This window comes from Echinococcus granulosus (genome assembly GCF_000524195.1).
Source record: "Echinococcus granulosus chromosome Unknown EG_S00024, whole genome shotgun sequence".
Classification (NCBI taxonomy): domain Eukaryota; kingdom Metazoa; phylum Platyhelminthes; class Cestoda; order Cyclophyllidea; family Taeniidae; genus Echinococcus; species Echinococcus granulosus.
The window spans coordinates 703,511-714,096 of NW_020170404.1; the positions used below are offsets into that span (position 1 = coordinate 703,511).

The window sequence follows — 10,586 nt, forward strand, 5'->3', positions numbered from 1 at the left end:
TTTGACGCTGGAACATTCACCTTTTCTCGATGGTTTTCTGGCCTTTTCATATTATTTTTCTGCATGGAGAACCATTTCAGTTAGATCCGTGACATAACATGGTGACGGACGCGTGGATTGCCTCGCAACTACCTCATTGATAGACCTCCACATAACCAAGACCCTTCTTAGTTTACCTTCGCAATACGACTCGCGGAACTGACGTAAATCAAATAAACCTTTTACGTGATGGAGTCGCCGGTTTCTTGCCGAATCGGCGGTGCAAAACATACTTAAATAATTCCTGAAGGGTCACATGTGTGAGTCGCGTTATGCGTTTTGGTGGCCGATGTTAGCTCGTCCGATTGATGCAGTCACCGCAGTGGTGGATGCTATTCTGCGTAAAATGCTGATTTGCATGGGGCCCAGGTTAGCAAGAAAGTACAATCCTGGTTCGCTTAGTCCCTTGAGTGATAATTTATGTGTACCGTCGCACAATAAATCTACAGATAGTCACACAAGCTTGGCTTTTTGTAAGTGGGTAATAAGCAAGTGTCACGAGATAGCAGAGGGTTTTTTTTTCTTGGAGTAGAGCTTAATTTTAAACAGCTACCTACTTTGCCAAGTTTAATATCATGACAACTTGGGTAGCCTAACTGCTCCGAAAGGAATAAAGATTAGCTTTTAAGTAATTTGCATGCATGAAAGGATTTTCTGTAGCAGATTTTGCTACAGTTTGGCTTCCATGGCGATTTCCAAGCGTTACAGCAATACATCAGTGTCAAGTAAATACTCTCCATGGTAAATAAGGCGGTTCCCCTTTGTGTGTTACTTTTGGTTGGGGGTGTGGAAACCTGTGTCAGCTAATGTCACTTTAATCACATTTGCATTACATCCGCCTTCCTTTGAGACCGAAGACGACTCATTGTTAAGACGATAGATTAAAGGAACACATTAGAAAGAAATTCACTAAAGCTTAGTGTAAATTAATTCGCATGTTAATGAATAAGAAAAGTAGACGAGGATATTTAATTCGAGAGTTTAAAAACGGCATAGTGGTGATTCAGTCCTGGGATCATCTGTCGAGTTACTGTATTGGCCCAGGATTTTCGGTCAGGCCTCCGTAAAATCCACTTCCTTCCAAAGTGACCCCGGGATCTTATAATCAACCAAAGAATGGAAGAATGCGTTTTTTAAGGCAGAAAACCCCATTTTGTCGGTTGTTTTAGAATAAATAAGTGCTGTTCCACCAAGCAATTCCGCATGACATAAATGACGCCGACGTTTAAAACCATGGGATTGCAAATCATCGTCACTTTGATAAGTAAACTTTCGGAAACTGTTTATGTGAAAGACAAATTGGATGCCCAAAATAAAGTTATGAATGGTTTGCTATCAGTGACACGGGATCAGTCACTAAAAAATTTTCAACCATGAGGGCGCTCTTACTGATCACGTCTTTCCTGACTGCAGTTTATGTAATTGCTACAGAGTTTGCTGTTAGTGCAGATTGAAAACATCTTAGATGCAGTGGTTGCAGTGTAGCAGTCCGTCAAGGAAATTCCATGATTAAAATGCCTCATTCGCCTGTAGAGCTTCAGTCAGAAACTCCTAGCCGCAAGTACGTCTGAAATGGCACCGAGGTATGTTCCACTATGTTGAAAAGCTTCACTAACAGTCAACACTTTCAGATCACAGGTAAGTCACATCTGCCCGTCTTGGTTCTATTAGGAAAAGGGAAGTTCTCCTTACACAACCTCCCAAATAAGAAAGAAGGCTTGTTTAATGTAAAAAACCTGTATGAACCAAATCTCAGGCAAGGAAATACTCTAATTATGCACTGTGAATCACGAAAGAATGAAAAATGCAGCTGAAATCGTCTGGAAGAACTTGGTAGAAAATAATATGGAAGCAATTGAATAAAGTGGAAAGCCTTTTCTCTGTGGATTCTTACGGTGATAGCAAAGATCAGCAGCCTAATTGAGGTCCCCATTGGCGGAGGCGGGGATAGATGTAAGCTGTGAACTGCCGAGGGCGCTTTCCAGGGAGAGGATGGAGGCAACGGCTTCAGCCACGTTGGGAGCTACGAAGCGTGGCTCGTAGAGGTGGGAGAGGTCTGGAAAATCGTGGAGTACATGATGCAGACCCTTCCATTCACCCGGCACTCCCTCATGCTCCTATTAATGGAGATACACATTATGATTGTTCAGCCACACAATGTCTCTTTCAATATCACTGCTGTTTGACTGGTGACATGAAGCTCTAGGCCTTCTGAGTTGCATCTTCACGGATATCCTCTACAATGCTTCGGCCTAGAGTTAGCGAGCCCACTCCAGAAGAACAATAAGCCTGATTTCACTGAAAAATAAAGTATTTCTCAGGCCCGTATGCCCTGTTACATTCTAGGGAGTCACTGGGACGTAAAACAGCACCATAGCTACGTTGAGGAAAAGACTTTCCGCTTTCTTTACGTAATCGAGACACAGCTGCTTTTTTCGTACCTCAAAAATCAGTGGATGGACTATCAGATGGGTCAGTTTCCCATCCCTCATTCACGCTGGGAACGAAGCCAGTCCTAAGGTCGTATGTCTTACAGCGTCTTAAGGGCTTAATTTGGAGCCTCCTTGTACTACTCCAGTCGAAATTTCGCGCAAAAAGTAACTAGAATAGGGAATATGCAAGTAGTACCCACTTCTCGTGGACGATCTGACGTCCAGACCCCTCATCTTAGTTTACAACAGGCGCTCTCACTGGTGAAATAAGAAGTTCTAATCTAATGAACTTCATTTCAGTCACCCTAGTGAAGACGTTTCATCTGATCACCTATGCTGACCTGAGTGGAGACCCGATCACGAGGACAGATGTGAAGGCGGCTCAAGACAAGATGACGACGACTGGTCTGTGTAATGTAACGAGTTTAAGTCTCACGTAACTTGGGCTTCACGCCGGTTCATTGACCTTACGCCGACAACTTGTATCAACAAGAGTTGCTTAAAGTCATTTGGGATTTTATTAATCATGCGTGCATAAGGGGTAGTGTTATTTACTTAGAGCTAATAAAACTGGGTAGTTATTCTTTACTACCCCATAATGGCCTGCTCTAGACGCAGAGATGATTTCCCTCTACTGAAAAGTTAGACAAAAAAACAGCAGTCAAACACATTTCTAGGCAGCCTAAATCATTTTATGCCAAGCGAAAATCAAGGAGGCGTGTCCAGTGAGACGACTAAAATTTAGACATCTTAAAACGTTATCTCACAGCTTTATGTGTTACCACGCGGACTTTACGCCCCCCCTGTGTTTTGGCCACGAGCCTGCAAGTCTTTTCATGGTTTTATTAATTCGGGTACTTCCGGACTCCATTAGCTTTGAACTTTATCAAGGTAAAATCGAGCGGTATACTGTGAGTGGAAGATAACAACACTACCGGTATCAATGATTAAACACTATGCCAAAACATCAGAGAATGAAGGCATTTGACAAAGATCCACAACAGAAGAATCACTGGAATTACTCCTAATGAAGTAAGACCATATCTGGACAAGGCCAATTCGTTACCACCATCCGTTCACAATACAGCCCACTTTGTAAAGACTACAAATAAACCAGAGGGCCAGAGGAGTTGGGAAATTCGGAATTTGTACGCGATGGAACGGTGTCTAAGACAATCTCAATCCCGTTCACAATCAGAACGCTGCAAATTGAGATCTACAGATTACAAACGATCATTGAGTTGCGAATTCTTCTCGAGGCAATGTATGCTCATCGTATGATCCTCATTCGTGGCCTACTCAACAACGCTCGTGGTAGACGACAATTCCTCTAATCTACTACGATTTAGTCTTAGCATTGGTGACATGGGGCTGTGAAGCTGGTCTCTGCATCATTTTTAGATTCGTATATATTGTAACGTCTAAAGAAAGAGCGTGGACACAAGTTACCTGGTAGACACCAGAGGTTACCAGGACGGGTTCCATAGTGCACGGAGAGGGTCGTTTGGGCTTCCGCATTACTAATTCCCTGAGTATCTCGAACATGTCTTTGGAGCGTCGAATGAGATGACTCCATTTGTCCTGCTCCTTCTCGCTGAGTATCTCCGGTCGCTCGCAAATAGTCGTGGAGGGATCGGGAAAGAGACAGGGATGCTCCTCTTGCACCAAAGTGTTTACTAGCAGAAATAAGGAACTCCATGTCTCCTCAGATATGGTCTGAAGGTAGAGGTTGAAGAGGTTGGCGCCATAAATGTCCACCTCAGGATTGTCACTACACAAAGGAAATTAGACGATGTTATAAACAGGCATCCGGGGCTGCCTTAAGTCATTATTTTATTCTAAATTTGATTTATTTTTCATGAATGGATTCCGAAGCAGTAGTGTTGCCAAATAAGCTGAATCCCAGCATCTAAGCTAAAATTATTTTACTATCCACTTGTGCCCTTACTTATTTCTATTCTGCACAACTTGGCTTTAATCGGGGGCATGAAGTGGCTCTGCACCATTAAGCATATGCTGGTCAACCTTCCATACTACTTAAATGCTAATCCAATCAGTGAAATTTAAGGGTTTTCCAGGAGCACCAGAATCGGAGTCTCACCCTGATATGATCTGGCAAGATTTCCAAACCTAGTCGCTCATGGACTAGGATTGTTCAAAATAATCCGGAGGTTGATTAACATCTCCCAATTCCAAAGTAGTCGTCAGTACTTTGAGTAACGCCTTAATTCTATAAACCAGGTTTTGCGCCCGCCTTACAGTGATGCCTTTATCTATAAAAGCATGTACGCCAGTTATTCCAAAGCCAAGATGCTAACGTGCAACATTAACATCTTTAATACAGTGGCAAAATTCGGCTTGATCCTTATAGATAAAAACGCATAATCAGTCTCGTTAACAGATTTACTTAATAAATTTGGGTTCTAGCTAGTCATGTTTTGTCAACTGTAGCAACTCAGGGTATGATTGTACCTAAACCTACACCAAATACCGTGAATTAAAACTTGAAGTGCCTTCATGGGGGTGACATGTTTTACAGAGGTGAAGTGTTAAAGTGGTGGGGTGTAAATCTGACGTGCTAACCGACAATAGAGTTTACGAGTCTAGACGACGTGAAGGCGACCTCATACAACTGCTTTATGGTACAACACCTCACCCAATACAATAGATGCGTTTTAGGGGCCGGGTGGCACCAAATCGCTTTGCCGCGATGGCGTTGAGTTGAGACAGGGCGAAGGTGTAAACAAGAGGGTTGGGCTTGCCTAACAGACTAGTGTAGGTGAGATGTCGGCCAGTCAGCTTCTCGTAGAGGGTATCCAGACAGCACATAAAACTCCCCATAGCAATTCGAGGATTGGGAGCATTGCTGGCCCACAAAAGGTCGCTTCCGCAGGCAAAGATTGGCAGCTGAGGAGAGGATGATTTGGCTAATTTGATTTTTAATTACAAAATAGAAAAATACGGTTAAAACTAATTGAGGTGAAAGTACATTAGTAAAGTTTTAAAGTACATCTCAACCGTATGCCGATGAAATTGAAAAAAACGTACAACCAATGTTTTGACGTCGTTTGCAATTTCAAATTGGTGACAAAATTGTCTTTGGTGTTTAGAAAGTATTAAATTACTTTAATTTGGATCAAAATGTCCACATTTCAAAGCGATAACGTAAAACCTTGAGAGAGATGAAAAGTGTGACAAAACTGCTTGATTATGGTGACATGGTAGATATCACTTTTAAACTTATATTGGCTTACGTAAGATCTCCTCAGAAGTCTTGTTCAGATCCCCATTTTGGATGAGTAGATCAAGAATGATTTGAAGGCTCTGTTCCCATCGTTGTGGTTCCCCGAGTAAGACAATTGCTAACAAAGAAATAAATATCAATAACTTAGGGAAGAATGGCAACAAATTTAATGCATCATGCAATTAAACTGGGATATCAACACACAAGCATTAATAGAAATGCAATGACTAGGAAAGCAGTGGAGGATATAAAATAGGGATTGAATAATTTTACCTTCAATTTTGCTGAATTCTGCCTTCCTTATGTTGCCCTTTGAAAGACAATTGGAAAAATGCATTATTCTGACTAGCCTTGCTGCATTAGCTGCATAAAGCAATGCCAAGAAAATTCGTTAGACAATTAAGTAAAATGACAAATTTTAACCTATTATTGCTATTTATTTAAAACGAAGGAGATTAACCATGTGTTTCAGCGTGTATATTCAAGTAATTTTAACTTACAGAATACAGAACTTCCTTTGGTCTACAAGCGTCTAACCAGGGAAAAGCAACAGAGATATCCTCGACCGTAGAAAACTTCTTAAATCCAATACTTTGTGCAATCGCTTTTAGTGGACCGTGACCACAGACAGCAACATGCTTATCAAATACTGAATAAAGTCTCAAGGCTGAATGCGGCATTACAATCTCTGATGGTAAAATCTGAAAGTGCATTCTCTCAAGTCATTTACCTTTCTATTTAAGATACTTGAAAGTTCGGCAGCCTTTGTCTCCTTGGATACATTAGCAGCGTTTGTGAGAAATAAAACAGGCACACGCCAATTTCCATTTTTTTCATGTAGCATCTCAGAGGTACGAAAAGCGCCGGGCAAAACTAGAGGCCCTCTTGTAAAAACTCCATCAACATCAAATGCAATTCCAAAATCTGCACTACGAAATGAAACATCCTGGGGGACTTTTTTCTTTGTAAAGAAATGCCTTCTTACAACCTGCTTAAAAAACCACGAAAAGGCATGAACATCTGCTTGTGCTGTCACAGAATACATGTCTAGGCGCTTCTTAATAGGCCGTCGTATAAAATTATTGGGCCGACAATTATGGGTTTTTCGTTACTTTTATACCATGCGCAACTTATTCCCACTCCAAATGTCCTTCAAAGGGCAAAGATTAACATTTTGCATACTCATTTGCTAATTGAGCCTTGGATATGCGTGACAGTTATTTAGTCGTAGCCTTTAAAATTTATTGAGCTATTTTATTTAACTCAAAATTATATGTTTGCTAAAAATTTTATAACCTGCGTAATCACTAGATATTTACTCATGATTTACACAAAATCTGATTAAACGCATAAAACTTTGCAAAACGTAATGTTATAGGTGTTATGTAACTTTTTAGTAATTGCACTTTTGTTTGATTTTGCTAAAGTGTGTGGAATTTCTACGATTCCCTCCTTTTTAAAATATTACTATTTGGTAAAACACGGTATCTTAGAGAACCACGGTTTGATAGACAAAGAGATTACCTGAGGAAAATTTACTTTGTGTTAATGTAATTGTAGCACCCCAGAAATTCCATCGAAGAAAAAAATGTATATTATACTCGGGTAGAATATGTATGTTTGTTGTACAGAAGGTATTAGAACTACCGGCATGATCTAAAAGCCAGCCCATCCGGAAAATGTTCAATGGATAGGACATACTGCGGCTCCTTACCAAACCCCGGAGTTAGACGACTAACGTATCACACTTCTCCTCCCTTTTAAGCGCCGTCCCTGTTGCTCCCCTTAGTCAACCTTCTGTCAGTCATTACAGCGTTAAAAAATAATCATGAGTCACTCATTTCAGTCACCAAATTTCTATGCAGCTGAGGAGGTACTTGACTACAGCGTCATTGATCCCTCTTGACGGTTTAATTGGATCTGAAGTTTCTTTAGGTTGGGAAAAGAGTGATTGTAATAACCGATACGGGTTTCCATAGCTGGACGTTGTAACACTGGCTTAAAAACAGATTTGTACAATAAGAATGAGATTTAACGCAGATCCTTGGGGTAGGGTTCCGCGTCTGTTTCTCCTTGCTACATTGTACTCAATTTGGAGCTGACCAGTCATGTCTATCTGGGCACTATTCAGCAGGTAGACGGGTGGAGGAGGTATGGCGAGTTCACTTTATTGATATCTTTGTGCTGGTACAAGTAAAAACTCTATAGTTCACCTCTAATGCAGCTACCATTAATAACAGCTCCCATGTAGAACACGAAACTGGGGCAGTTACTGAAGGTAGACGTCATTCAAAGCTCTATTGCTATGATTTGTTAGTTATTCTACTATCCGAAGCATGTGCACTCCTTCCTTCTTATCAAGATTTATCACTGAGCAGTAAAAATTAGAATTGATGACCTTTAAGATTGGATTCGCCTTCCGCTACCACCAATGTAGCATCTCGAAATCTCTTAGGGTAAAAAAAGCATAATACTCAGGCAGAATATATGTAGTTTTGGGGCTAATTTCATTGCCATGAGTCCAGCTCACCGAACGGAGGTACAATGGGCAAGATACAAAGTCATCTTTTGCCAAAATCCGAGAGCTGAAGTAACCAACACATTACATAATTTTTGACTGGAGAGAGGGAAATATATAGGTGGTATTTAACTATGTGCTTGATTACGCCGAATACTGGGTCTTAGCTGATTGTATTTCTTGATGGTGACGCAGTCTTTGTACTGTGCCAATATCCTCTCAGCTCTTCCGCCTATGGGGAATACATTTTGTCATGTCACGATAACACTTTACACGTTTTTTTAAATGTGGGTTTTTATATCGGGTTACTTAGGCCTCCCTCATTATACATCCTCCTGGCGCCTGCTCTTTAGTCCATGCCAGTGGACATTCTGTGTCCATCTGTAAATTTACAGTACAAATTCTGCCCAAGCATTTGCCTTTTTCTGTCTTTAAAGAAGTCTTGGGGCTCTACACTGCTATAATCGTTACAACTTTGGAGAAGACTCTAGCGACACTGATGCATCACAATAGCATTATGCAAACCATACGCGAGAAAGAGATTCTGTATCAGAATAATATTTGGCCTCTTAAAATCTCGTGAAAATAAAATTTTTGCAAAAGAATGTTTTAGTATTAACAACATGCTTTAAAATAGCCACATATTTAATCACCTAACCAAGTTAACCTGAATGGACCCTTTGTGTTGTTCCACTATAGCCAACGTCCCCGTAATCTTGTCGATAAAACGATTTGTGAATTTTTCGTCCAAATTGTGCCTATGATTTTTTGGAATCCTAACTATTGCGCCTTATGAAAATGCAACATATTGCTATTGCAACTTTATTTATCCCTAATTTCTGGGAAGAATTTTCTGATAGGTTAAGCTTTGTAAATGCTTGTACATTGAGTGTTACCAAACAGGCAACGGGTTATTGAAGAACCAAAAGCAATAATCAATTTTATGAGCTGCAGTATAAAAAGATATGATAGACTAAATAAAAAGGACATTTTCTACTGAAATTGTAGGGTTTTAACAACAGTGTTTTCTCTCTAAAAGTGGTTATTTTTGGGGAGAGGCGCAGCGAAATCTAGTTTTAGAGGTTCTAACAAAAAACACCAAAGACTCTGACAAAGTGAAATGTACGCCAATGATAGATTTTTCGTTTCTAATTTATTATTTTTTCCTTAATCTTCTGTCCCCTAACAAAAACTCAAGATCTCTACAATTTGCTGAGCGGGGTTTGATTCAGCACATTTTCAAAGCGCATTATGTAATCTATTATTTTTAATTGATAAGTGGTTCAATTATAATTTAAGCTATTCTGTCGTTTTAATTGATACGGTTCTAACTGTTCAAACAATTTGCGGGCGCGCTGTTTTCGTTCGCCCAGTATATAGTCGTGTCTTGATTCTCGTAAGGCTCTTAATTTCTGCGTTTGGTAGTCTAGTTTGAGTATCTCTACATATTTTCTCTGTTGTATTTGCGCATCTGTATTATAAAACACCTAGGTGTCTTGATTTCGGGTGCTATTGGCGCTGTTCACGCAACTGAGGTTTAGTCCTCTGTGAATCGTTTGAATTCAATACTATTGTGTAGTCGGTTGCTGTATCTTCTCATTTAAAAACATAAGTTTTCTTTTAGCCACAACCATGTCTTGGAACGAAATTGTTGAGAGCATTCTTAAGTACAATGGCGCTTCCTGTGCCTGCCTTGCTGGCATTGATGGGAACATCTGGGCCTCTTCTCCCGACTTTAAGGTAAGTTGTGATACTGTGTATTAATTTCACCACTCAGCCCACTCAAGCCGAGATTCTCAAGATGATTAAAGTGGCTTCCGGTACAGAGGCCGAGTCCTTCACGGTTAATGGCAAAAAAGTCATCACAGTGAAGTGTGGTGATAATGAGCTTTCTGCTACCGGCAATGACTATGCCGTTGATGTTCGAGTGCTTAAAACCATGGTTATCATTACGGGGAACTCGAAGCCCAAAGATATCCCTGGCGTTAATCGCCTTCTCGCTACTGCTGGTAATGCAATGGCCGAGCACCTCTCCCACTCCGGATATTAAGTTCTCTTTGTTCAATTTGCCAAGATAGCACGCCTCCCTACCCTATCAGCGTTACATTTCGCTTTTTAATTGTTTTGATGAATCCTACGAATAAATGGATTCGGGCATTTTTTAGTTTTGTAAAGCGCCTGGCAATTTAAATCCTCAAATGCGATGAAAGCTGGTTTTGCATCAATGTGTATGACTGTTTCTTCATAGGAACTCAGGTTTCAGTTGCCTCTGTGAACACCTCTTTGTGAGGATTATCGTCTCGATGTTGGATTTCAGTCGTGATTTGGGCCTAGTCTTCTGGTTTGGTGTGTT

At 40.6% G+C, this 10,586-nt stretch overlaps 2 protein-coding genes across 2 annotated transcripts; one reads left to right on the forward strand and one right to left on the reverse strand. All coding sequences in view use genetic code 11, as the record gives it.

Moving 5' to 3' along the window:
• Positions 1-1,955: 1,955 nt before the first annotated feature.
• Positions 1,956-6,760, reverse strand: EGR_04102 (Cat eye syndrome critical region protein 5; the record flags this gene model as incomplete). The annotated part of the gene is made up of 7 exons (XM_024493351.1): positions 1,956-2,156; positions 3,921-4,242; positions 5,128-5,398; positions 5,726-5,833; positions 5,989-6,025; positions 6,216-6,416; positions 6,446-6,760. 7 exons carry the CDS (start codon positions 6,758-6,760, stop codon positions 1,956-1,958), a joined length of 1,455 nt encoding a protein of 484 aa, XP_024352265.1.
• A 3,105-nt stretch (positions 6,761-9,865) lies between these two features.
• On the forward strand, positions 9,866-10,283 carry EGR_04103 (hypothetical protein; the record flags this gene model as incomplete). Its single annotated transcript, XM_024493352.1, has 2 exons — positions 9,866-9,973; positions 10,011-10,283. The coding sequence occupies 2 exons, from the start codon at positions 9,866-9,868 to the stop codon at positions 10,281-10,283; spliced, it is 381 nt and encodes a 126-aa protein (XP_024352266.1).
• Positions 10,284-10,586: the final 303 nt, after the last annotated feature.